The following is a 27,775-nucleotide window of genomic DNA, read 5'->3' as shown; positions in this document are numbered from 1 at the left end:
CTAGACCTGAAGCGACGGCTTGCCCGTCGCTCTCCGGGTCTCGTGCATGCACACGACGGAGCCGGCTCCGTCGTGCGCATGCGCTCTGGGCCACCATCGACCCGGTTGCAAGCATTCAGCGCTTGCGACCGGGTCTGAATCAGGCCCTGAGTTTGAGAACCACTGGAATAGTCAAAGCTATTAATTGATTAAATGTGTGCAACATATTTTCAAAAAATACCAAAAGAGCATTATCCTGTACTCCATATCTATTAAAAAAAATGTTTAAATAAGAATGTAAAGTCCGTTGGTTCGGGGGGTCTGGACCTGCTTATTAATCACTGACAAGTGTCATGTCATTTTGTGAAACATTTATTGTGCATAGTTCTCTATCTTATAGCAACAACTTTCAGCACTTTGCATAGAAAGTTTCAAGCCTTCATGTTGGTGCCTATGAAATTTGAGTTTTCTCTTGGAGATTTCACTAATTTCTTAATTTGTTCCAAAACATGTTTTATTATGTTTCTTATTTTGTTCCAAAACATATGTTTTCAATTCTGACTTGTATCTAAATGCATCTGCTCTGTGTCAAGTAGTGTATTATGATTTATGCTTGTTTCACACATTATCATTATAATAGCTGTGCTGGCAATGTCGTTTGATGCTTATTAGCATATTGTGATTCCTGTATAGCTTAATTGCATTAGTGTAATGTATGTTATTATCATGCTATTGTGTTATTTTAAGCTATTAGTCATATCTGAGTTACTGTATATTTGATGGGATTATTTATACAGATATTTATTTAATTGTTCTGCTCTTCACATGTCCTTCCTAACCCTGGTTAACTGCCATGATTTTTCCTGATTGAGATGTTACAGCATCTATCATGTAAGATTATGCATGTAATATATTTTCCAATCATGAACACGACTGCTGTTGTCTTGATCAAGGGCATAACCAGACATTTGTGGAGCCATAGCAAAATGTTCTAAGTGCCTCAATGTACCATCCAGTTGTGCAAAAAGCCATATAATGGGGCTATGGCATAGCAGCCACACACTGCTATGATAGTTAGGCTTTTTACTGTATTTTGATTAGAGATGTGCTGGTCCAGTTCTCAGAGAACCGGCAACAATTGAATTTAGGGGTTCTGAGTCCGAGTTTGGAATCATGTTGGGGTACCGAGTCGAACAGAGTCGCGATTTGGATCTTCCCATGGTCCAGAACTCAGATTTAAAAACCAAACACAGGCTAATGATTGCATGCTAACAGGTCAAAAGTATGTAATTTTAGCTGTTCTTTCTATTTTTTTTTAAAATACGGATTCAAAACCAAAACCCGTGAGGGTGATTTTGCAAAACTAAAACCAAGACCAAAATACGAAAGTGAATCTGGATCCAAAACCAAAACCAAAACACGGGGGTTGGCGCACATCTTTAATTTTGATAAACTAATATACCAACATGTAAATGCATAGCATAGAATATAGTGTTCTCTGTTATTACAGCAACTATGAAGATGATTTTGGGACTAAGGGCCTGATTCAGAGCCGGACACTATTTGCGCTCGCTCGGTCAGAAAAAGGGGCCGGCTATTTAAATTGAGCGCTCGCTCTTTGCGGTCTGTTGACGCCTCTATGTCTGAGCGAGCGAACGAAACATGCGCTCGCTATTTTGTAAAGACGCCCCCTGGCCGCTCGCATCATACGTCATCTCCGCTATTTATTTGATTAATCGAGTACATCGAAAGGCATCTGAACTGCTCGCAGTGCTTGTGGTAGGTTTATCCTACCGCAATCATGCGAACAGTTCAGGCTAGGAAACAAAGAAGTGACGTGGTCGATGACGCTGCTTTGCTAATTATGCACACCCTTAAAACGCCCGTTTTAACCGTTTGGCACGCCTGCGTTCGGATCACCACTCCCCGTTTTCAAGCACCTTCCCCTGTTACCACCCACAAACGCCTCATCCTGTCACTCAAATTAGCAGGCACTCGCTATTTTGCGAGCGCTCGATTTCCGACCGCAATGACTGGTTGGCACATGCGCATTACAACCCATATGCATGCGCAGTTGTGCGAACATCGCTCGGAGAAAACGAGCGGCCGCTTTCGAGCGGCTCTGAATCAGGCCCTCATTCCAGCTTGTCATAGGTAATATTATTTTCAGTTGGTCCTTGAATTAATCCAGCTAAGCCTAAAGCTAGCCATACACCTAAAGAACTAGTTTGGCTGGCTGGCTGGCTGGTAAAACAAATGTGGTAATGTATGGAAGCAAATAACAATCGACCATTTGCTTCCAAATGTTGGAAAACAGACAGAAACGGTCATTCAGACAAATTGCTTAAGCCAGAAACAAAGAAATGGGAAAACCCGCGCTAGGATTCTAAGGGGTCGTATGTGATTCGTGCTTGCTGCGGTCGAACAGCGGGTGTCCTTACCCGGGGGGGACACCCGTTGTTTTATCCAAGATAATCACACACATCGCCGAGTCCCACTCCTGAAGTCTCCTTGCAGCGCCGAGTTGAGCCACCGCAACGGAACTGCTGAGCCCGGGCAAGTGCACGATCTCGCGAGAGTTCACTACCTGGAAGTCTCGCAGACCCACAGCGAGGACTCTGCTTCCCAGTCAGCGCGTGTATCCACACGCGCTGACAGACATAGCGGAAGGCAGAAGACTGAAGAAGTGGACGTCGCCCACCCGGAGGTGAGCAGTAAAGGACGCTGAGGGTAAGTTTGTGCACCTGGGGGATACAGGACGCCGCCCCGCCAGACACAATCTTACAACACCCCGCGTACATCATCAGACATTTACCATCTGTATATCAGAGAGACCATTGGTGACTAAAAGTAGTCTACCATTTCATAATTACTATTAGAATACCTATTATATACCCAGGACATTGACTCTGAGACTAATATTTTAACTGATAACTACAGTCCTGGTTCTTTCATAGGTATCTATATTCACTCACAAACAGTGCACTTTATTTCTAAAAATAACATATAAGGGCATTGTGACCCCGATTTTTAAAAATAAATATATACCAAGTATATTGGATTATATTAGTCTGTGCAGCATATTTATTTCAATCCCCATCACATTTATTGCAGCGCTGACTTGGTGTAGCACTGATCCATATCACTTTGCATAGTGTATTTATCCTAATTGGATTTCATTTTTTCAGATTGCATCAGTGTAACGCCGACCTAATCTGATTACTGTATAAACTGGTTAAGCCAAATGGATTTAACTAATTTGTCTGAACGACCGTTTGCCGGTGTTTGGGAGCAAATGGTCAATTGTCATTTGCTCCCATACATTTCCAGAATTTCATTCTAATCTTAGGTATGTGGCCAGTTTAACACCTCTTTTTTGCCTACATAGGGCTCAAATTATAAGATTTAAGATTACCAGTGTTTGACACTATCGCTTACGCCATCTTTAGTTGGTGAGAGTGATAGGGTCCCCTTTGCGGACAATGGGGACCTGGCAGGAGCCTTTCCGTCTTCAGCGAAGCCTTCTAGAAACTGCCGGGTGAAAGTGTCATGTACATGACAGAGAATCCCATCACTGGCAGTCAGGCCCGCTAAGAGCCGCGGCGTGCCCGGGTAACAGGGGGCATGGCATAATCACGGGAGGCATGGCCACGCCCCCTTCCCCCCCAAAAAAAGCTTTGCGGAGCTGCTTATTGGGGAGGGGGTTGCTCAGAGCCCCCTCAGCCCTGCCAAAAGCCAGGGGGGGCGCGATCAGTGTGATCGCTCCCCCCCACAGGCATAGGAGACTGCTGAGGTTGCTGCTCAGCAGCCATGAGCAGTCTCCAACTGCAGCTCAGCACATGCTGTGTGCTGGGCTGCTGTGAGGGGGGGTGCGGGTTTGGGTAATCTGTACCCGCTCCCCCCACTCTCGGCGCCCCTGCTGGCAGTGATAGGCTGGCAGCAACAGATGCGTTTTTTGACGCAGTTAGTGTCAAGGGGGTTTTAAAAAGGGTTTAGAGTGGTCCCCGCAAGTTTGCACCCCAAAACACCAATTCTGCATTTTTTTCTGCCGGGCATCCATTGCCGATACTTTTCCGCTGGTTACAATGCGCAAACTTTTTGCACCGGCAAAAAGTCGGGGAAATTGAATACAGAGATAAATGAAATCGGCGAAAATGGCGTCATCGGCGAAAAAGTTTAGCCGAAACGGACTTTTCGCTCCAAATTGAATACGGGCCAAAATGTTAACTTATTGTGAAATAGTCACAAAGCTTTTTCAGATTGTGAATAGGCTTAACTTGAATTAATGATCCCAAAAAGTCTAAACTCAAATATTAAATGAGAAGATTATTGCACACAGGCCTGTATTAAATTTGAAGCGAAAAGTCAGAGGTTGGACTTTTCACCATCATCGCTATTTTTGCAGGTGATAAAGTATTGGGCGATTGCCCGCTTATCCCAATATTCAATTAGGATTCGGCGAAAACGGGACCCGGCAGAAAGGTAAGTATCAAAAAGTCATATCACTTTAGCGGAAATCAGCTTGTCACTCCCCAAAAGATGGTCTGACATGGGGGATTAATATGGGTACCCCCGATTTGGCCTGCTGAAGGTAATTGGGGTTTTTAAACAGCAGCGGCAGGTGCATAAATGCGTCTTTGAAGAAGTGGTGAAGACTAGCATTTAGCTTTATTTTTTTGAAAAAATTACTAGTCCCATCAAATTTGGGGTACATGAAAATGGGTGCAAGCATTTTTTAAGTCCCTAAAATGATTTTTCAAAATTCTTCAAAAATCCACCTGCCGCAACCACCTGCATTCTAGAAAACACCTGCCGCATACTTGGGGATCCCTCCTGAGTCAATTTTGCTAGTTTTTAAGTTTGTCCCCCAATTTTTTTTTTCGCCCCCAAAATGATACCACTTTTTTTGGGGTGTCCTAGGTGACATTCTAAAGGCTGCAGGGTACTTTTTTTAATTCTACACCTCAAAACCCCAATTCTGCACTTTTTTTCGCAACCTATGCAGTGGTGAAAACTTATCCCTGTTTTTTTTACAAAGACTTTTCGCACCTGCGAACAGTCTTTTACATTGAATATGGGGATAAGTGAAAATGGCGAAAATGACATAATCGGCGATAACGGTCTTTTCCCTCCAAATTGAATATGGCCCATAGTAGCGACGTGGACAAGTATAAAATCCCAGTGGCTGTCCTAATGTCTTTTCTATTATTGCAACATATTATGACTCTTTGATTGTGCTTCATGATGAAGAAAAACATTTGCACTAATTACCTTTCCTGGAGATCTGCCCAGGTCTCTCTAGATTTGATTGAAGCCATTGTCTTGTTTCTATGATAGTCATAACAACATTTTGTAATTGAAGACAGTTTTTATGGAAGTAAATGGCAAATTATATACAGTAATCAGCTGTATCATTTGAAATAATCAACCCCTTACCAACTAGGGATACCCTATACTATACTGACTAGTCCAAGACTCCAAGGGGTAAATTTACTAAGAATCGTGTCTGTCCAAGATTGCATTCCTGTGAGAGTTTCCCATGATTTTTAAACATGGAGATTTATCAAAGACAAACATGGGTATAAATTAGGGGTGAGCGGGTTCGGATTTCTGAAATCCGAACCCCCCCGAGCCCCCCCGATCCGAGTCCGATCCGAGTCAGGCTCGACTTTTCCCGCCTGACTCGGATCTGAAATCGAGGCAAAACGTCATCATCCCGCCTTCCGAGTCTCGCAGGTTTTGGATCCTATATAAGGTACCCGCGTCGGCGCCATTTTCTCACTCGGCTGTGGACAGTGAAGAGGGAGGGTGGGAGTTAGGGCTGTGTAGTGTAGTGTAGTGTAGTGCTGCTGTTGTCCACTACTTCAAAGTCCATAGGGGCTGGCTGTGTTGTGCTGTGCTGCTGTTGTTAATAGGGGCTGTGTCCACTACTTCAAAGTCCATAGGGGCTGGCTGGACTGTGTTGTGCAGTCAGTTCTCCATAGGGGCTGTGTCCACTCCAAAGTCCTGTGCAGTGTCCCAGTCCTAAAGGAGTGCTGTAGTGTTGTCCAGGGGGTGCTCTGTCCATCAGGGGTGCTCCCCCCAAGTGCTAAAAAAATAATATATTTTCTGTGTTTGTGAATTGTGTGCGCAGTAGCCGCACGTGCATCAACAAAGTAGTGCCAAGCGTGCGCCTGTGTCATAAGTAAAGGGCCGGCTGGCTTGACCGTTAAGGGTGCTGTAACCCCCGAAAGTACACTCCAGTCCAAACCAAAAAAAAAATTATTTTCTGTGTTTGTGAATTGTGTGCGCAGTAGCCGCACGTGCATCAACAAAGTAGTGCCAAGCGTGCGCCTGTGTCATAAGTAAAGGGCCGGCTGGCTTGACCGTTAAGGGTGCTGTAACCCCCGAAAGTACACTCCAGTCCAAACCAAAAAAAAAATTATTTTCTGTGTTTGTGAATTGTGTGCGCAGTAGCCGCACGTGCATCAACAAAGTAGTGCCAAGCGTGCGCCTGTGTCATAAGTAAAGGGCCAGCTGGCTTGACCGTTAAGGGTGCTGTAACCCCCGAAAGTACACTCCAGTCCAAACCAAAAAAAAAATTATTTTCTGTGTTTGTGAATTGTGTGCGCAGTAGCCGCACGTGCATCAACAAAGTAGTGCCAAGCGTGCGCCTGTGTCATAAGTAAAGGGCCGGCTGGCTTGACTGTTAAGGGTGCTGTAACCCCCGAAAGTACACTCCAGTCCAAACCAAAAAAAAAATTATTTTCTGTGTTTGTGAATTGTGTGCGCAGTAGCCGCACGTGCATCAACAAAGTAGTGCCAAGCGTGCGCCTGTGTCATAAGTAAAGGGCCGGCTGGCTTGACCGTTAAGGGTGCTGTAACCACCGAAAGTACACTCCAGTCCAAACCTAAAAAAAAAATATTTTCTGTGTTTGTGAATTGTGTGCGCAGTAGCCGCACGTGCATCAACAAAGTAGTGCCAAGCGTGCGCCTGTGTCATAAGTAAAGGGCCGGCTTGCTTGACCGTTAAAGGGTGCTGTAACCCCCGAAAGTACACTCCAGTCCAAACCAAAAAAAAATTATTTTCTGTGTTTGTGAATTGTGTGCGCAGTAGCCGCACGTGCATCAACAAAGTAGTGCCAAGCGTGCGCCTGTGTCATAAGTAAAGGGCCGGCTGGCTCATTTCTTAAAGGGTGGTGTAACCCACAAAGTGCACTACTCTCCAGCAAAAATAAAATAATATTTTCTGTGTTTGTGTGCGCTTTAGCGGCACGTATATATATATCAATATAACATAAATGGAGGACCAAACTTTCTCCGATAAAAATAAAATAGGGAAAGATCAAGAACCTCTTCCTCCTAGTGCTGTTGCTGCTGCTGGGAGTTGTTCATCATCCCAGAGAGGAAGTAGGAACATCACTACTTTTACTAAACAATTGACCCTCCAACAGTCCCTAGCGATGAGGATGAAGTACGACAGCAGTCATCCTGAAGCAAAACGTATAACTGAGGCCTTGACTGCTATGTTGGTGTTAGACGTGCGTCCGGTATCCGACATTAGTGCAGTGGGATTTAGACAATTGATGGAGGTAGTGTGTCCTCGGTTCCAAATCCCGTCTAGATTCCACCTGCATCCTCAAAGCAGCAGCGACAAGCGTGTGTCTGTCTGTTAAAGGGTGGTGACACCCTCAAAGTGTGCTACACAAACAATTAAAATATTGTTCTTTTTTTTCTGTCTTTGTGAATTGTGTGGGCTGTAGCCGCACCTGCATCCTTAAAGCAGCAGCGACAAGCGTGCGTCTGTCTGTTAAAGGGTGGTGACACCCTCAAAGTGTGCTACACAAACAATTAAAATATTGTTCTTTTTTCTGTCTTTGTGAATTGTGTGGGCTGTAGCCGCACCTGCATCCTTAAAGCAGCAGCGACAAGCGTGCGTCTGTCTGTTAAAGGGTGGTGACACCCTCAAAGTGTGCTACACAAACAATTAAAATATTGTTCTTTTTTTTTTGGTCTTTGTGAAATGTGTGGGCTGTAGCCGCACCTGCATCCTTAAAGCAGCAGCGACAAGCGTGCGTCTGTCTGTTAAAGGGTGGTGACACCCTCAAAGTGTTCTACACAAACAATTAAAATATTGTTCTTTTTTTTTTGGTCTTTGTGAAATGTGTGGGCTGTAGCCGCACCTGCATCCTTAAAGCAGCAGCGACAAGCGTGCGTCTGTCTGTTAAAGGGTGGTGTAACTCTCAAAGTGTTCCAAAAAATAAAAAACTATTTTTTTAATGTGTTTGTGACTTGTGTGCGATGTAGCCACACTTGCATCCTCAAAGCAGCAGCGACAAGCGTGCGTCTGTCTGTTAAAGGGTGGTGACACCCTCAAAGTGTGCTACACAAACAATTAAAATATTGTTCTTTTTTTTTTGGTCTTTGTGAAATGTGTGGGCTGTAGCCACACCTGCATCCTTAAAGCAGCAGCGACAAGCGTGCGTCTGTCTGTTAAAGGGTGGTGACACCCTCAAAGTGTGCTACACAAACAATTAAAATATTGTTCTTTTTTCTGTCTTTGTGAATTGTGTGGGCTGTAGCCGCACCTGCATCCTTAAAGCAGCAGCGACAAGCGTGCGTCTGTCTGTTAAAGGGTGGTGACACCCTCAAAGTGTGCTACACAAACAATTAAAATATTGTTCTTTTTTCTGTCTTTGTGAATTGTGTGGGCTGTAGCCGCACCTGCATCCTTAAAGCAGCAGCGACAAGCGTGCGTCTGTCTGTTAAAGGGTGGTGACACCCTCAAAGTGTGCTACACAAACAATTAAAATATTGTTCTTATTTTTTTGGTCTTTGTGAAATGTGTGGGCTGTAGCCGCACCTGCATCCTTAAAGCAGCAGCGACAAGCGTGCGTCTGTCTGTTAAAGGGTGGTGACACCCTCAAAGTGTTCTACACAAACAATTAAAATATTGATCTTTTTTTTTCGGTCTTTGTGAAATGTGTGGGCTGTAGCCGCACTTGCATCCTTAAAGCAGCAGCGACAAGCGTGCGTCTGTCTGTTAAAGGGTGGTGTAACTCTCAAAGTGTTCCAAAAAATAAAAAACTATTTTTTTAATGTGTTTGTGACTTGTGTGCGATGTAGCCACACTTGCATCCTCAAAGCAGCAGCGACAAGCGTGCGTCTGTCTGTTAAAGGGTGGTGACACCCTCAAAGTGTGCTACAGAAACAATTAAAATATTGTTCTTTTTTTTTCTGTCTATGTGAATTGTGTGGGCTGTAGCCGCACCTGCATCCTTAAAGCAGCAGCGACAAGCGAGCGTCTGTCTGTTAAAGGGTGATGACACCTCAAAGTGTTCTACACAAACAATTAAAATATTGTTCTTTTTTTTTTCGGTCTTTGTGAAATGTGTGGGCTGTAGCCGCACCTGCATCCTTAAAGCAGCAGCAACAAGCGTGCGTCTGTCTGTTAAAGGGTGGTGACACCTCAAAGTGTTCTACACAAACAATTAAAATATTCTTCTTCTTTTTTCTGTCTTTGTGAATTGTGTGGGCTGTAGCCGCACTTGCATCCTCAAAGCAGCAGCGACAAGCGTGCGTCTGTCTGTTAAAGGGTGGTGTAACCCTCAAAGTGTGCTCCACAAACAATAAAAATATTCTTTTTTTCTTCTGTCTTTGTGAATTGTGTGGGCTGTAGCCGCACTTGAATCCTCAAAGCAGCAGCGACAAGCGTGCGTCTGTCTGTTAAAGGATTACATCGGTGACAGCATCCAAGTAGGCATGTCAGACAGTCCGTACCTGTACTGGCAGGAAAAAGAAGCAATTTGGAGGTCCCTGTACAAACTGGCTCTATTTTACCTGAGTTGCCCCCCCTCCAGTGTGTACTCCGAAAGAGTGTTTAGTGCAGCCGGGAACCTTGTCAGCGAAAGGCGTAGGAGGTTGCTTCCACAAAATGTGGAGAAGATGATGTTCATAAAATGAATTATCAACTCTTCCAGGGAGACCAGCCTCCAGAACGTACAGAGGGACCTGTGGTTCCAGCAGGGACGAATTAATACTCTGTGAGGATGAGGATGTACACACTGAAGAGGGTGAGGAATCGGTGGATGAGGAGGATGAGGATGACATCTTGCCTCCGTAGAGCCAGTTTGTGCAGGGACACATTAATTGCCAGCTTGTTTTGTGGGGGCCCAAACGAACCAATCATTTCAGCCACAGTTGTGTGGCAGACCCTGGCGCTGAAATGATTGATTTGTTAAAGTGTGCATGTCCTGTTTATACAACATAAGGGTGGGTGGGAGGGCCCAAGGACAATTCCATCTTGCACTTCTTTTTTTTCTTTGCATTATGTACAGTTTGGGGCCTAGTTTTTCTAACTGCCATCCTGTCTGCCACTGCAGTGTCACTCCTAGATGGGTCACGTGTTTGTGCCGCCCACTCGTGTCGCTTAGCATAGTCAACCAGCTACCTCGGTGCAACCTTTTGGACATGAAAACACTATTGTGAGGTGTGAGGTGTTCAGAATAGACTGGAAATGAGTGGAAATTAAGGTTATTGAGGTTAATAATAGCATAGGAGCAGAGAAACCAACAAATTCTGTGATTTTAGCTGTTTTTATGCTTTTTTTAAAAAAAATACAGATCCAAAACACAAAACCCAGAACCCAAAACACGGAAGGGTGGTTTTGGCAAAACCAATCCAGATCCAAAACACGAAGAAAGATCCAGATCCAAAACCAAAACACAAAACACGAAAAGTGGCCGGTGCACACCCCTAGTATAAATCATGATTATCTCTGCAAAACCCAGGTGAAAACACAAATAGAAATAAAAACACCATCGGCCAAGCTCACAAGTACTTTCCATAGATAAGAATGCCCAGCTGGATTGGGTTATGGTTTGTTATTTCCTTATCCAATTATGTCTACTGGAGAAGAGGACAGATCTCTACCTAGGATGTCTACTGGACAAGGAGACCGACCTGCGCCAGGGAGTAGGTACGTATGTAGTGTGAGTGGGGTTGAGTGTGAGTGAGGGTGAGCGAGTTTAGTGTAAAACAATTAATAAAACATTCAGTGTGTGTGTACTGTCATTATTTTAATATTTCATTACAGGGGGACTATAGGTACCAGTGGGCCCCTCTTGCTCAGGCTTGCTGGCACTTCTGGTTCTCTAGTAGTCCTACTGTAGAGGACAATCTATATATATATATATAATCAGATGTCCTTACTGACTGACACATCAATGCCTAGCCCAAACCCCTTGACCTAGAAACATGAAAATTGGGAAGTATATGCCTTCCATGATGTACTGTAGGTGCCCACTAAGAAAGGATTTTTAGAAACTCGACTCCTAAGGGGGTGAAATGGGCTAAAATGTTTCCTCCCCCTGTGCAATGTCCTGCCTGATTGTCTCATCGTGGCTGTAGCACAGTTCATATTCAAACACCAACTGTCATCACACATGCTGCCAAACATCACTGGCAGTTGGTGTGGTTCCCATATTTGAATAGTGAGGGAAGGAAATTTGTTACTACAGAAGTGAGAGAGGAAAACATGTTACTACACAAGTGAGGGAGGGGAATGTCAAATGTGTGAATAAGGGGTGAAGAAAGGGAATGTGTTACAACACTGGCAAGGGAGGGGAATGAGTTTCTACAAGGGTAAGTGTGGTAATGTATTACTACAGAGGTGAGGGAGGGGAATGTGTTACTGCAGAGGTGAGGGAGGTGAATAAGTTACTACAGGTATCAGTGAGGGTAATTTGTTAATACAGGTGTGAGGGAGGTATTGTATTTCTACACAGGTGAAAGACGGGAATGTCGAATGTGTTACAACACAGGTGAGGGAGGGAAGGTGTTACTAAAGAGGTGAGTTAGTTGAATGTGTTAGTACACAGGTGAGGGAAGGTAATGTCTTATTTTAGCAGTGATGCTTTACCTTAGAGGTAAAGGTAAAGGATTAATGGGTTACTGGAGTGGTGAGATGGAAATGGAAGCAGTAAATATAAGGTCTTTCCCGGTGAAACTGGGTACATCTGCTTCAGGCCTGGGGTAAACTCAGGAAAGGTGACCCCTTATTGGGGGGAGCTCCCCACTTCACAAGGAATCCCCAGCCTGGGCTGACTAGTTGGGGGCTGGTTAAAGCTTTGGCCGGGGAACACCATGAAGTGTGTTCCCCAGCTGTGGAATTACCCCGCTGTGAGTTGAGACTGGTGCTGGTTCATGGAAATATGGGGGATCCCTGCAAAAAATTTTCTCAGTATTTTTAAAACCAATAGGAAAGATTCCAGGACTGCACACCCTGAATATATATAATGGGAGGTGCTACCTGCTGACACTTTATTGCAGGCACAGAAACAAACAAATCACAAGTGCACAACTCCAAATTACTAAATATATATAAATACATAATGCAATCAAATTTTGCATCGCTATAAGAGGAAAGTGAAGTGAGAAATAATTTGTTTCTGTACCTGCAATAAAGTCTCAACAGGTAGCACCTCCCATTATATATATTCAGGTTGTACAGTCCATGAATCTTTCCTATACACTCCATTTAATGTGCTTCATTGCAAACCTGTTTGTTTCTGTGCATTTTTAGAACCAAGACTGGCTCAAAGTGCTTGGTGCTGGTTATTTTTTTTTTAAATGTAACACTTTAAAGCCTGATTTACAGTCAGAAGCACACCGTGATCTGTGAATTCTTCTGTTAAATACACTGCTAACAGGCATTTCTGTTGTGTTCAGTCCAAATACGACGGTACGCAAACACGATTGCATACACCATCCGAAAACACGATTCAGTCAAACATAATTCTTTCTAAATTTTGTGAGTTTGTTTGAAATAAACTCACTACTTTTTAAAACTTAGACAAGATTCTTAGTAAATATATCCCCAAGAATTATAGATGTATATTAAGTAAGTGGCAACTAATTTTCTCATGACTTAAAACTGCAATAATTAAAAAAATATATCATTTTGAATATATATTTTGCATTTAATATTATTGCATTTCAAAATTCAATGTGCAAAACCTACAAAAAGCAGCAGTTTTTGAACATCCACCACTTAGTAAATATATCCCTTTGTGTCTTTCAAAGACTTCTTCAAAAAGTCAAGTTTGGAATACTTGATCTTCAATTTACTTTAATTAATCAATTTATGTATTTAGCCTATTTAGGAAATGTGAATTTTTTCAAAACATTTAATGGAAATTGGTTTTAGATACTGTAGCACTGTATTTATTCATGCTTAAAGTCAATTACGTATAAAACATAGCACAGCAGTGGAAAATGCTATTAAAAAACAAGCACCCAAAATGGATGAAAGTGGTGTATTAATTAATTGAAAAAGTGGAAAAGAGATTGATTGATTCATCGAGTAATTGATTGATTAATCATTATTTTATTAATGCTATAAAAAAAACAATGCACAGCAGTGGAAAATGCTATTAAAAAACAAGCACCCAATATGGATGAAAGTGGTGTATTAATTAATTGATTGATTCATTGATTAATAATTAATTGAGTAAGAAAATTAAATTTAAGGCCATAAATGATTACATATAGAAGTAGACTGACCTGCTGGCCATACTAACCCGTCCCCCCTAATTGGGTAACACACCCTGTAGTACATTTATGCCCCTTTTACACCGAAGCTAAAACCTGGGTTATTGCAGGGTTAACCCGGGCAGCTCCTTGGTGTAAAAGGGGTGTCAAGTGACCTGGCAATCCAACCCAGGTAAATAGCAGGGTTTGACACGGGCGTAGCCCGTGAAACCCTGCTGAGTGTACGGCGCACTCCGGGTCACGATGACCTGCAGTGCGTCACAAGCCGGCCGATTGGTCCGGCTCCAGTGGCGCTTGGAGATGACGTCATCTCCAAACGTCCACTTTCACGCCGGAAAAGCCGGGTCTGTGCAGACCCGACTGCGGTGTGAGCGGCGCCGACTTGGGAATATCCCGAGTCGGCGCTGGCTAAATTCTGCGTTTGATCCGGATAGGAACTCTGTTCCAACTCTGGATCAGACCCGGAATTTTGGTGGAAAAGGGGTATTAGAAGGCACCAGAGAGTCTGAGTATGTGGCATAATACACACAATAACATTTTGATTATGATAAAAGACAAATTAAAAAATAACTGGCCACCAACTGCAACACACAGCTCACACTGTTTGGAAACACAGCACGTATATGTACATGAACAAAAAATGCTTTGTCGGACAGTGCACAGATATAGTACAAACAATAGAGGAAAATCATGTTTTGCAACTTTTTAAAATTTGCGGCTTACTGTAACTGACATTGCTTGCAGTCACAGTGCTTATACTGTAGGTACGTGAACAAAAATGCAATGGGGGACAGCACACTGACATAGTACAAACACTAGAATTTTTTTCTTACTTTTTTAAATTTGCACCTCAGCTGTCCCAACGCTTATATAAGTAAACAAAAAAACGCACTGGGAGACAGCATACAGATATAGTACAAACAACAGAAGATAATAATTTTTTTCAACTTTAATTCGCTGCTCAGCTCACACTGCATGGAAAGACACACTTTTATATGTAGTTGAACAAATGCACAGGGGGACAGCGCACACAGGTTGTATAAACTATTTTTTTTAAACTCATTCATTTTTTTTTTCCTGCAAATGACAACTGCAGAGTCACACTGCTTATACCACAGTGGGGTATGGCCTGCAGAGTCACACTGCTTATACCACAGTGGGGTATGGCCTGCAGAGTCACACAGCTTATACCACAGTGGGGTACGGCCTGCAGAGTCACACTGCTTATACCACAGTGGGGTATGGCCTGCAGAGTCACACTGCTTATACCACAGTGGGGTATGGCCTGCAGAGTCACACTGCTTATACCACAGTGGGGTATGGCCTGCAGAGTCACACAGCTTATACCACAGTGGGGTACGGCCTGCAGAGTCACACTGCTTATACCACAGTGGGGTATGGCCTGCAGAGTCACACTGCTTATACCACAGTGGGGTATGGCCTGCAGAGTCACACAGCTTATACCACAGTGGGGTACGGCCTGCAGAGTCACACTGCTTATACCACAGTGGGGTATGGCTTGCAGAGTCACACTGCTTATACCACAGTGGGGTATGGCCTGCAGAGTCACACAGCTTATACCACAGTGGGGTACGGCCTGCAGAGTCACACTGCTTATACCACAGTGGGGTATGGCTTGCAGAGTCACACTGCTTATACCACAGTGGGGTATGGCCTGCAGAGTCACACTGCTTATACCACAGTGGGGTATGGCCTGCAGAGTCCCAGTGCAGAGCCACTGTGTGACAGTTAGAGTAGCAATACTATAATAATTCCTGCACTGTTAAAAATTATAAACAATGATTTACTATCTGCCTGTACTGCCAATAGTAACAGTTTAACAATAAGGGGACTAGAGTGGACACAGCACAGCAGCAGCCACTGGAGATGGAGAGGATAGACACAGCATCACAGCAGCCACTGGACACAAGGAGAGGATGGACACATCAGCAGCCACTGGACACAGGGACTGGAGTAGAAACAGCACAGCAGCAGCCACTGGAGATGGAGAGGATAGACACAGCATCACAGCAGCCACTGGACACAGGGAGTGGATGGACACAGCAGCAGCCACTGTACACAGGTACTGGAGTGGACACAGCACAGCAGCAGCCACTGCAGGTGGAGAGGATAGACACAGCATCACAGCAGCCACTGGACATGGAGTGGAGGGACACAGCAGCAGCCACTGGACACAGGGACCGGAGTGGACACAGCACAGCAGCAGTTACTGGAGGTGGAGAGAATGGACACAGTATCACAGTAGCCACTGGACACAGAGTGGAGGGACACAGCAGCAGCCACTGGATGCAGGGACTGGAGTGGACACAGCACAGCAGCAGGTACTGGAAGGAGAGGATGGACACAGCATCGCAGTTGCCACTGGACACAGGTAGTGGATGGACACAGCTGCAGACACAGGGACTGGAGTTGACACAGCAAAGCAGCAGCCACTGGAGGTGGAGTGTATGGACACAGCAGCCACTGAACACAGACGGTGGATGGACACAGCAGCAGCCTCTGGACATAGGGACTGGAGTGGACTCAGCACAGCAGCAGCCTCTGGAGATGGAAAGGATGGACACAGTGCAGCAGACACGTAGCATAGACTGGAGTCAGTGTGAAATGGCGCCCGAATCACCAGAGGAGGGACTTATATAGAATGCAAAGCCCGCTAGAATCCGATGCCGAGATGGTAATGTTTTGTCTCGATTTGGAATCCGAGTAAGGCGGGATCACTCAAGCCGCCACTTGAATTCACTCATATCGAGGACGTATTTTCAGAAAACCTTGCCTGCACATCTCTAATATATATATATGTTTGCTGATGTTTAAATGTAGAATTTCAGAGGAGAAGAAAATAGCTGTAACATGTATGTAATATAGCATGTACGGAATTGGTATGAAATACCGCCAGCCGCATGGACAGGAGCAGAGTGCGACGCAGCGGAAGCCTGACAGCGCTGGAAATCCCAATCGTTGATAGGTAAGTATTTACTAGGGGTGAGCGGGTTCGGATTTCTGAAATCCGAACCCCCCCGAGCCCCCCCGATCCGAGTCTGATCCGAGTCAGGCTCGACTTTTCCCGCCTGACTCGGATTCTGAAATCGAGGCAAAACGTCATCTTCCCGCCTTCCGAGTCTCGCGGGTTTTGGATCCTATATAAGGTACCCACGTCGGCGCCATTTTCTCACTCGGCTGTGGACAGTGAAGAGGGAGGGTGGGAGTTAGGGCTGTGTAGTGTAGTGTAGTGTAGTGCTGCTGTTGTCCACTACTTCAAAGTCCATAGGGGCTGGCTGTGTTGTGCTGTGCTGCTGTTGTTAATAGGGGCTGTGTCCACTACTTCAAAGTCCATAGGGGCTGGCTGGACTGTGTTGTGCAGTCAGTTCTCCATAGGGGCTGTGTCCACTCCAAAGTCCTGTGCAGTGTCCCAGTCCTAAAGAGGTGCTGTAGTGTTGTCCAGGGGGTGCTCTGTCCATCAGGGGTGCTCCCCCCAAGTGCTAAAAATATAATATATTTTCTGTGTTTGTGAATTGTGTGCGCAGTAGCCGCACGTGCATCAACAAAGTAGTGCCAAGCGTGCGCCTGTGTCATAAGTAAAGGGCCGGCTGGCTTGACCGTTAAAGGGTGCTGTAACCCCCGAAAGTACACTCCAGTCCAAACCAAAAAAAAATTATTTTCTGTGTTTGTGAATTGTGTGCGCAGTAGCCGCACGTGCATCAACAAAGTAGTGCCAAGCGTGCGCCTGTGTCATAAGTAAAGGGCCGGCTGGCTTGACCGTTAAGGGTGCTGTAACCCCCGAAAGTACACTCCAGTCCAAACCAAAAAAAAAATTATTTTCTGTGTTTGTGAATTGTGTGCGCAGTAGCCGCACGTGCATCAACAAAGTAGTGCCAAGCGTGCGCCTGTGTCATAAGTAAAGGGCCGGCTGGCTTGACCGTTAAGGGTGCTGTAACCCCCGAAAGTACACTCCAGTCCAAACCAAAAAAAAAATTATTTTCTGTGTTTGTGAATTGTGTGCGCAGTAGCCGCACGTGCATCAACAAAGTAGTGCCAAGCGTGCGCCTGTGTCATAAGTAAAGGGCCGGCTGGCTTGACCGTTAAGGGTGCTGTAACCCCCGAAAGTACACTCCAGTCCAAACCAAAAAAAAATTATTTTCTGTGTTTGTGAATTGTGTGCGCAGTAGCCGCACGTGCATCAACAAAGTAGTGCCAAGCGTGCGCCTGTGTCATAAGTAAAGGGCCGGCTGGCTTGACCGTTAAGGGTGCTGTAACCCCCGAAAGTACACTCCAGTCCAAACCAAAAAAAAAAATATTTTCTGTGTTTGTGAATTGTGTGCGCAGTAGCCGCACGTGCATCAACAAAGTAGTGCCAAGCGTGCGCCTGTGTCATAAGTAAGGGCCGGCTGGCTTGACCGTTAAGGGTGCTGTAACCCCCGAAAGTACACTCCAGTCCAAACCAAAAAAAAAATAATTTTCTGTGTTTGTGAATTGTGTGCGCAGTAGCCGCACGTGCATCAACAAAGTAGTGCCAAGTGTGCGCCTGTGTCATAAGTAAAGGGCCGGCTGGCTTGACCGTTAAGGGTGCTGTAACCCCCGAAAGTACACTCCAGTCCAAACCAAAAAAAAAATTATTTTCTGTGTTTGTGAATTGTGTGCGCAGTAGCCGCACGTGCATCAACAAAGTAGTGCCAAGCGTGCGCCTGTGTCATAAGTAAAGGGCCGGCTGGCTTGACCGTTAAAGGGTTCTGTAACCCCCAAAGTACACTCCAAACCAAAAAAATATATATTTTCTGTGTTTGTGACTTGTGTGCACTGTGGCTGCACGTGCATCAACAAAGGAGCAGCGCCAAGCGTGCGCCTGTGTCCCATAAGTAAAGAGCCGGCTGGCTCATTTCTTAAAGGGTGGTGTAACCCACAAAGTGCACTACTCACCAGCAAAAATAAAAAAATATTTTCTGTGTTTGTGTGCGCTTTAGCCGCACGTATATATATCAATATAACATAAATGGAGGACCAAACTTTCTCTGATAAAAATAAAATAGGGAAAGATCAAGAACCACTTCCTACTAGTGCTGTTGCTGCTGCTGGGAGTTGTTCATCATCCCAGAGAGGAAGTAGGAACATCACTACTTTTACTAAACAATTGACCCTCCAACAGTCCCTAGCGATGAGGATGAAGTACGACAGCAGTCATCCTGAAGCAAAACGTATAACTGAGGCCTTGACTGCTATGTTGGTGTTAGACGTGCGTCCGGTATCCGACATTAGTGCAGTGGGATTTAGACAATTGATGGAGGTAGTGTGTCCTCGGTTCCAAATCCCGTCTAGATTCCACCTGCATCCTCAAAGCAGCAGCGACAAGCGTGTGTCTGTCTGTTAAAGGGTGGTGACACCCTCAAAGTGTGCTACACAAACAATTAAAATATTGTTCTTTTTTTTTCTGTCTTTGTGAAATGTGTGGGCTGTAGCCGCACCTGCATCCTTAAAGCAGCAGCGACAAGCGTGTGTCTGTCTGTTAAAGGGTGGTGACACCCTCAAAGTGTGCTACACAAACAATTAAAATATTGTTCTTTTTTTTTCTGTCTTTGTGAAATGTGTGGGCTGTAGCCGCACCTGCATCCTTAAAGCAGCAGCGACAAGCGTGCGTCTGTCTGTTAAAGGGTGGTGACACCCTCAAAGTGTGCTACACAAACAATTAAAATATTGTTCTTTTTTTTCTGTCTTTGTGAATTGTGTGGGCTGTAGCCGCACTTGCATCCTCAAAGCAGCAGCGACAAGCGTGCGTCTGTCTGTTAAAGGGTGGTGTAACTCTCAAAGTGCTCCAAAAAAATCAAAAATTTTTTTTTAATGTGTTTGTGACTTGTGTGCGATGTAGCCACACTTGCATCCTCAAAGCAGCAGCGACAAGCGTGCGTCTGTCTGTTAAAGGGTGGTGACACCCTCAAAGTGTGCTACACAAACAATAAAAATATTCTTCTTCTTTTTTCTGTCTTTGTGAATTGTGTGGGCTGTAGCCGCACCTGCATCCTTAAAGCAGCAGCGACAAGCGTGCGTCTGTCTGTTAAAGGGTGGTGTAACTCACGAAGTGCTCCAAAAAATAAAAAACTATTTTTTTAATGTGTTTGTGACTTGTGTGCGATGTAGCCGCACTTGCATCCTCAAAGCAGCAGCGACAAGCGTGCGTCTGTCTGTTAAAGGGTGGTGACACCCTCAAAGTGTGCTACACAAACAATAAAAATATTCTTCTTTTTTCTGTCTTTGTGAATTGTGTGGGCTGTAGCCGCACCTGCATCCTTAAAGCAGCAGCGACAAGCGTGCGTCTGTCTGTTAAAGGGTGGTGACACCCTCAAAGTGTGCTACACAAACAATTAAAATATTGTTCTTTTTTTTTCGGTCTTTGTGAAATGTGTGGGCTGTAGCCGCACCTGCATCCTTAAAGCAGCAGCGACAAGCGTGCGTCTGTCTGTTAAAGGGTGGTGACACCCTCAAAGTGTGCTACACAAAGAATAAAAATATTCTTCTTTTTTCTGTCTTTGTGAATTGTGTGGGCTGTAGCCGCACTTGCATCCTCAAAGCAGCAGCGACAAGCGTGCGTCTGTCTGTTAGAGGGTGGTGTAACCCTCAAAGTGTGCTCCACAAACAATAAAAATATTCTTTTTTTTTTTTCTGTCTTTGTGAATTGTGTGGGCTGTAGCCGCACTTTAATCCTCAAAGCAGCAGGGACAAGCGTGCGTCTGTCTGTTAAAGGATTACATCGGTGACAGCATCCAAGTAGGCATGTCAGACAGTCCGTACCTGTACTGGCAGGAAAAAGAAGCAATTTGGAGGTCCCTGTACAAACTGGCTCTATTTTACCTGAGTTGCCCCCCCTCCAGTGTGTACTCCGAAAGAGTGTTTATTGCAGCCGGGAACCTTGTTAGCGAAAGGCGTAGGAGGTTGCTTCCACAAAATGTGGAGAAGATGATGTTCATAAAATGAATGATCAACTCTTCCAGGGAGACCAGCCTCCAGAACGTACAGAGGGACCTGTGGTTCCAGCAGGGACGAATTAATACTCTGTGAGGATGAGGATGTACATAACACTGAAGAGGGTGAGGAATCTGTGGATGAGGAGGATGAGGACGACTTCTTGCCTCCGTAGAGCCAGTTTGTGCAGGGACAGATTAATTGCCAGCTTGTTTTGTGGGGGCCCAAACGAACCAATCATTTCAGCCACAGTTGTGTGGCAGACCCTGGCGCTGAAATGATTGGTTTGTTAAAGAGTGCATGTCCTGTTTATACAACATAAGGGTGGGTGGGAGGGCCCAAGGACAATTCCATCTTGCACCTCTTTTTTTTCTTTGCATTATGTACAGTTTGGGGCCTAGTTTTTCAATGCCATCCTGTCTGCCACTGCAGTTTCACGCCTAGATGGGTCACGTGTTTGTGCCGCCCACTCGTGTCGCTTAGCATAGTCATCCAGCTACCTCGGTGCAACCTTTTGGACATAAAAACACTATTGTGAGGTGTGAGGTATTCAGAATAGACTGGAAATGAGTGGAAATTAAGGTTATTGAGGTTAATAATAGCATAGGAGCAGAAAAACCTACAAATTCTGTGATTTTAGCTGTTTTTATGCTTTTTTTCAAAAAAATACAGATCCAAAACACAAAACCCAGAACCCAAAACACGGAAGGGTGGTTTTGGCAAAACCAATCCAGATCCAAAACACGAAGAAAGATCCAGATCCAAAACCAAAACACAAAACACGAAAAGTGGCCGGTGCACACCCCTAGTATTTACTAACCTAACCTAACCCCCCTAACCCTAACCCTCCTTAGGGGTGCCTAACCCTAACTTACCCCCCAAGTGCCTAACCCTAATCCCCCCTCTAAGTGCCTAACCCTAACCACCCCCTTCCCCGCTGCCTAAACTTAAGTCCCCCGGGGGGGTGCCTAACCCTAAGTCCCCCTGGGGGTGCCTAACCCTAACCCTCCCTCCCCCTAGCCTAACCCTAACCCTCCCGGTGGGGTGCCTAACCCTAAGTCCCCCCCGGGAGCCCTAAACCTAACCCTCCCCCCCTGCGGCTGTCCACTCGCGGCGCCCGGCATCCCTACGGTCTCCCGGCGTCTGGGAAATGTGGGCGTCTACATCCTGACGCCCGCCATTTCACCCTTGCCGGAAAATGACAGTCGGGAAGCCGGCTGCCGGTACTTAGGCAGTCGACTTCCCGATTGCCTCCCAGCATTTACATACATAAACTTTGAGCGTAAAAGGGAATATCACATAGGACAATAATCGTAATATATTTTATAATCTGTGTACTTTATAAAAAATATCTACATATATTAAAACATAATTTATCATATTAGTGTTCAATACATTTCATGGTAGTGCCTATTTAGTTTGGGATAAATAAAGTTATTTTTATTCAGATCATTATATATTAATTTGCTGTTATCTGAAACCATTGTCACCTCTTTGAGTCACAGGACTATTAAGTTTACAAAAAAACAAAACAAACATATAAAGCCTGGTCTATCTGACATGAAATCAGCATTTCCAGTCCTGTCACCGAGCCGTCAGAGAAACAGCATCTTCCATCAGTGTCTATCAAAGTGAAACCAGTACACAATGTAACCACTGAAACTTATAAATATCAGAAAAGTTACATTTCTATTTGATGACTGTTCTGACTGTGGGTGACAGCTATAAAATAGCAAATGCATTCAGAATCATTTGTAGCAGATATTCATGCAATGTGATGTTTCAAATATGGACAATTGTTCTTTTCCCACATTATCAACTTTGTAACTTAAAGGTCTTAAATATAAACTGAACATGTGTCTTTCAAGTGATGATATTCTATTATAATTTTTCCCAAAACTTCTCATAGACTAGAACCAATAGAACTCACTTTTTGATGACGCGATTCGCGCTAAATCGCATAGGCAAGCGCAGGGGGGGTTTCCATCTGCCTGGAAACCTCTCTCTCGAGCCCTCACCATTACCACAATAGAAATAGTAATATAATAGAATTTTACAAGTGCTGACTGTTCTTGGAATGGTCCCCACATCTAAACTAAAAACATTCAGCTCAGGCGGGTTGGACCTACTGCCGCACCTAATGGCTTACTGTGATCGCTGATCATGTATCTGGTGGAATTATGACACACAATACACTTTGTATGATGCATATTAAAGCTGGTTAAGTGCTAACTACAGTATGCCATCTTCATGGACTGGCCACACTCGCTCTAAAATCAAGAATTTGGAAACCCCCCTCTAGAAATCCTGTGTTTGCCACTGAAATCGCGTCATCGTGGGTCTGCCCTCGGCAACACAATGCTGAGATTTGAGGCATTATGTTGTCAGGGACAAAGCCGCGATGATGCGATTGTGAGGTCACGCCCCCCGACCCGCCCTCAAACCTGTGACATGCCTCCCAGCTGTGCCGAACTGGCTGCCTGTCCCGGAAGAGGCAGCAAAATAGTCGCCAAGCCTGCTCATGTGTATGTTCAGATCTGCAAACATTTCAGATGTAAAGTACATTTACCGTGTATTGAATTTACATACATCTCTGAGTTAGGCCCACAGTGGGAATTACTATTCCACTGTGGCAAAGAAGTGCTGAACACAAATATTGCATTGCCAGAATTTAATACCTCTGGAAAGTGTCCTGCTCCAATGCAAAACTCAATTTGCTCATCACTAATCTGTGCTAAGAACACATAGTATAAACAGCGTTAGCTGAGAGTGCAAAATAAATAAATTAAATACAAACTCAATAAATTTGTCAATTGATATTATAAAGCAACTATACTAGAGTAAAAGAGAACAATTCATCATGTAGAACAGTATTGGATATGTAATGCGTATTAGGGATGACCATAGGTAGGTTAGCCATCAATGATCACCATTGATGGTGCCATCGGTGCTTAGCATCAATTGCATGAAACTATTGACCTGGTTCTCCTAGTGTATGAAAACAATTACCAGCGAAAAAATGATTGCAAAAAAATTGCATAGTGTGTTTTCCTTCCAGTTTAAGCAACAGTGTGTGGTGGTTGTCCCACACACCCCCACCACATCTGCACTCCAAAAAAATCTTCAAGTGTAAAAAAATTATTTCTTGGATGGTGTAGAAAAAAAAATGTTATTAAAACTGCATGATAATGGTATGTTCACTGCCGGTGGGAGATAAGTTGAACAACAGTAGTTTTACACCTGTCCCGGTGTCAAACATGAAACCAATCAAGGATCAGTCAATAGAAAAGCAGGAGCAGCAACCCAGTAGTGCTGTTGCTGCTGCCGGCCATAGTACTTTAATATCTACTAAAAGTGGTCAATTAAGGTGGTCCAATTTAAGCTTCATTTTGAAAATATTTTCCTTTTAGTATAAAATTTTGCAGTAATTTTTATACATGAAGTCGATAACAAAAACACACAAGACATAAGATTATTTTAAATATTAATCCTACTTGTGAAATATTTCCTTAAAATAAATCCTTATTAAACAGAATGCTTGCAATTCACAATTTTTTGTGCTCAAACGCATTCAGAGATAGAGTGATTTATTGATAGTATCAATCAATCAATCAATTAATCAATCGATCAATGCTTTACCTGGCTTCCACTAATGCTGGCCTCAGGCCTCTGATCTAGTTCTTGATTAATAAAAACATTCTATAGCATTGTATAGATTATATTAAACTGCCAGATGTGCTATATTCTTTTTTAAACCATCATATGTTCATGCTGCTGCTCTGTTGCTTAGTTTAGCCAGTCAGCTCACTGCAGCCTTTGGCCAATATGGGTGGAAACAGTATTTTGAGCTGTGAGGTAGTCAGAAATGACAGGAAATATCAGGAACAATTAATGTTATTAAGGTTAATATTACTGCAGGAGCAAAAACATACCCACTATACATGATTTTAACTGTTTTTATCAATTTTTGCAGAAATCCAGATCCAAAACCAAAACACTTGAGGGTGGTTTTGGCATAGCCAAAACCAAAACATGGAAGTTCACATACATCTCCATTAATTAATGTGGCTTTATTGTATTGTAAGTAATATTTTTGTACAATATGCTTTCACAACTAAAATTATCCAAAATCCAGGAATTAATTTGCCCCTACCCCTTTTGTGCTTCATCAAGGGAGTCCCATAGAGCCCAAATTACTGTAATTTGAAGCCAGATTGCAGCACAGTTCATACTGCTGGAGGACTGCAATGGAAACTGCAGGAGCAAACTTTAGCATCTCAGGTAACCAGGACTGGATTTAGAAATTTAGAGGCCCTAAGTATGTAAAAGACTTTGGTGCCCCATATATATTTTGCTCCCCAAAATAAATCCCAAGGAAAAGTTAACTCCAATATGCTCGCGAGGGCCTTTAAAAATCTCCAAATTTGGAGAACACCTCCCATCTGGCAACACTGTACTGAGCGCTGCTGCACTCACTCTCAATGGATAACCAAACGGCAGCCAAAATGACCAAGACAAGAACGTTTACGTGAGCCTCAGTAGACTGCATGGCTGTTTACCAGTTACCAGATTCTAATGTTGGGAATCGGTATTTAATGCTTGTGCTCTTTAGCTGCCAGATCAAATACCGACAGTGGCATCCCAACGGATTGAAATCCCGACTGCAGCAGGTAAGTACCCTAACCCTCTCCTCTCCCTACTCTAACCCTCCCTTAGTGGTGCCAAACCCTAACCTCCCCCCTAGTGCCTAACCCTAACCTCCCCCCATTAGTGCCTAAACCTAACCCACCCTCCCCGCACCCTAAACCTAACCCTCCCGGGGTGGTGCCTAACCCTAACCCCCCTCAGTGGTACCTAACCCTAACCCCCCCATTACCTGCCCTAACCCTAACCCTCTTGGGGGGGTGTCTAACCCTAAGTCCCCCCAGGTGTCCCTAAACCTAACCCTCCCCCTGTGGCTAAACGCTAAGACACCTGGCTTACTTTCATTCGGTAAGCCGGGTGTCGGGAATTTAGTAGTGGGGCTAATGATAGGCGTCAGGATTTCGACGTGTATAATTAGTCCCATGTCGGGATGTCAGTGTCGGTATATCGTCGGACGGGATAGCGCCCGCTGGTATCCTGACTACATCTCCTAATGTTGTATTCCCAAGATTAATATCTACAATTAACATCTAATATTACTATTTTATTATAGAGATGTGCGGTTCGGTTCTTCATAAATCCGAATGCACCCGAAGTTTATGAATTCAAACCGAGTCGCAGTTCGTATCTCCTAAGGATATCCAGACAGATCTGAGTCATGGTTCTGATCTTCCCATGGTTCAGAATTTGGATTTTAAATCTGAATTTCGAGTTTTGGATTGTAAAAATTTCATGATTTTAGCAGTTTTTATCATTTTTTTTTTTTTTTTTTAAAAACCCAGATCCAAAACCAAAACACTTGAGGGTGGTTTAGCAAAAACAAAACCAAAACTAAAACATGAAGATAAATCCAGATCCAAAACCAAAATACGGGGGAAGCACACTTCTCTTATTATTTTTATGCACAGCGAGCAAATGCTTCCTGATCGCCTGGACTAGTTCACACACACTGCGATGCGTATGCATGCACACAATGCAAACATCGTCAGTCTGCGTGCGAACGCTTCCTAGTGCGTGAGTGTGAATCAGGCCCCTGGTTTAGCTGCATCATTTGCAGTTTTGCATCATATAGCCCATGGTACATCTGGCAATGAAAAATGTATTTGGTGCCCCCCTTCCCTTGATTCCCTAAGCATGTGCTTATTTTGTGGAATGGTTAATCCAGCTCTGCAGGTAACATGAGGAGTGGGGAACTCATTATTAGACAAAGTGCTTAGCTCACTATATGCTCACTTCTGTTAACATGTAGTGATGTTATATATATTCTTACAGGTAAGAAACATACAGTATCATTATATTTCAAATGTGTTCTAAATTATACAAGGAGATTGCTTGTTATTACACAGTGCTGGCTGGCAGCACATTGCAGCATTTTCACTGACTAGAGCGATAAAATGTGGGTTTATAGAAATGTGGATGTTACCCACAGCAATCAATCAGATTCTACATATCACTTATCTAGCACCTTCTAAAAGATAATAACTAGAATCTGATTGGTTGCTATGGGCAACATCTCCATTTCTATAACTCCACACTTTAGTAAATATAGCCCCTACTGTACATAAAGAGACACATTCTCTATGAAGAAGCAGAGGGTATGCATGAAGTGGATACAGCATAATGATTTTACACACCATTTGTTGAATCATGGGCATGAAAAGCTGTTCTTGTTCTCTGTATGAAGATCACGGAAAGAGCAGTCGTTTATTTCAGAGAGTAAATGTCAGTAGAAAAGAATAAAAATAACATTACAAACTGCGTGACTTTCTTAGGCTATAGTTACAGACACAGCCTGTGTTGCTTAGAAACACCACACACCCTATAAACAAACATTGTATAAAGTAAAGTACCTTACGTGAATGAGACCTGCAGACATAGACATTCTATTGTACTCCAACAGTAAATAGAGGCGTGAGCTTAAACAAGAAAATAACAAGCACTGTCCCAACCTCTCTCTCTCTCTTTCTCTTTATTATATTTACAAACAGCACTTCACCCTCTCCTCCATTTGTATCTCTTCCTCTCCACTTTGTTGATCCCCCACCTTACTCCTCTCTACTTACTGGCAACTGTAAATCTACACCTGAGACCAGATACATGGGAAACGCTGGGAATGGAGATCACCCGCTGCTGCTCTTCATTATGGATCTCAGTGGCAGATTGATATTATTATAAGGTGAACAATAACACCTTATAAATTCAGATTGCTCCTTGACTTGACTTGACTTGGCTCATGAGCCATGGAGAGGTAATGTTGCCTTGTGTGTCCTGATCATGGCAGCAGATTGGAGAAATAAGTAGCTTCAGCATAATATAACATAGAATAATTCATGTGGAACTGGACACAATGGTGCTGATTAGGAGTCACACGCAAAGTGGCTGTAATAGTGGGAGCTGGGGATGTCTGATTAAGGCTGGGTACACACCTAAAGATTTTCTGTCCAACCATCCAACTAGTTGATTGGTTGGAATGAAATCTGGTAAGCTGTTCAGTGAACAAGCCCAGGTCAGCGAAACGTATGTCTGGACACAGGAGTCCCCGGTAGTGCTCTGGGCTCACCATAGCCACACTTTCCTGAGTCCCTGTTCCTACTTGACTGTAATGTAACTCTTTCAGCAGCAATCTCCTATAGCGACCACTGCACAGGCATCA

The 27,775-nt window shown here is 44.0% G+C and overlaps 1 protein-coding gene across 1 annotated transcript in view; it reads right to left on the bottom strand.

Moving 5' to 3' along the window:
• Window positions 1-26,824, bottom strand: part of LOC148513760 (uncharacterized) — a 98,725-nt gene extending 71,901 nt beyond the window's left edge. The window contains exons 1-2 of the mRNA XM_088481407.1: window positions 26,757-26,824; window positions 5,251-5,307 (exon numbers count right to left, since the gene is read on the bottom strand). Of these exons, the coding sequence (XP_088337533.1) occupies window positions 5,251-5,297 (47 nt within the window). The 5' untranslated portion in view covers window positions 5,298-5,307; window positions 26,757-26,824. The remainder of the gene's footprint in view (window positions 1-5,250; window positions 5,308-26,756) is intronic.
• Window positions 26,825-27,775: the final 951 nt, after the last annotated feature.

Source organism: Taudactylus pleione, unplaced genomic scaffold (genome assembly GCF_031769625.1).
Source record: "Taudactylus pleione unplaced genomic scaffold, aTauple2 ptg000270l, whole genome shotgun sequence".
In the NCBI taxonomy this organism is placed as follows: domain Eukaryota; kingdom Metazoa; phylum Chordata; class Amphibia; order Anura; family Myobatrachidae; genus Taudactylus; species Taudactylus pleione.
This window is presented reverse-complemented; position numbering and strand designations above follow the sequence as displayed.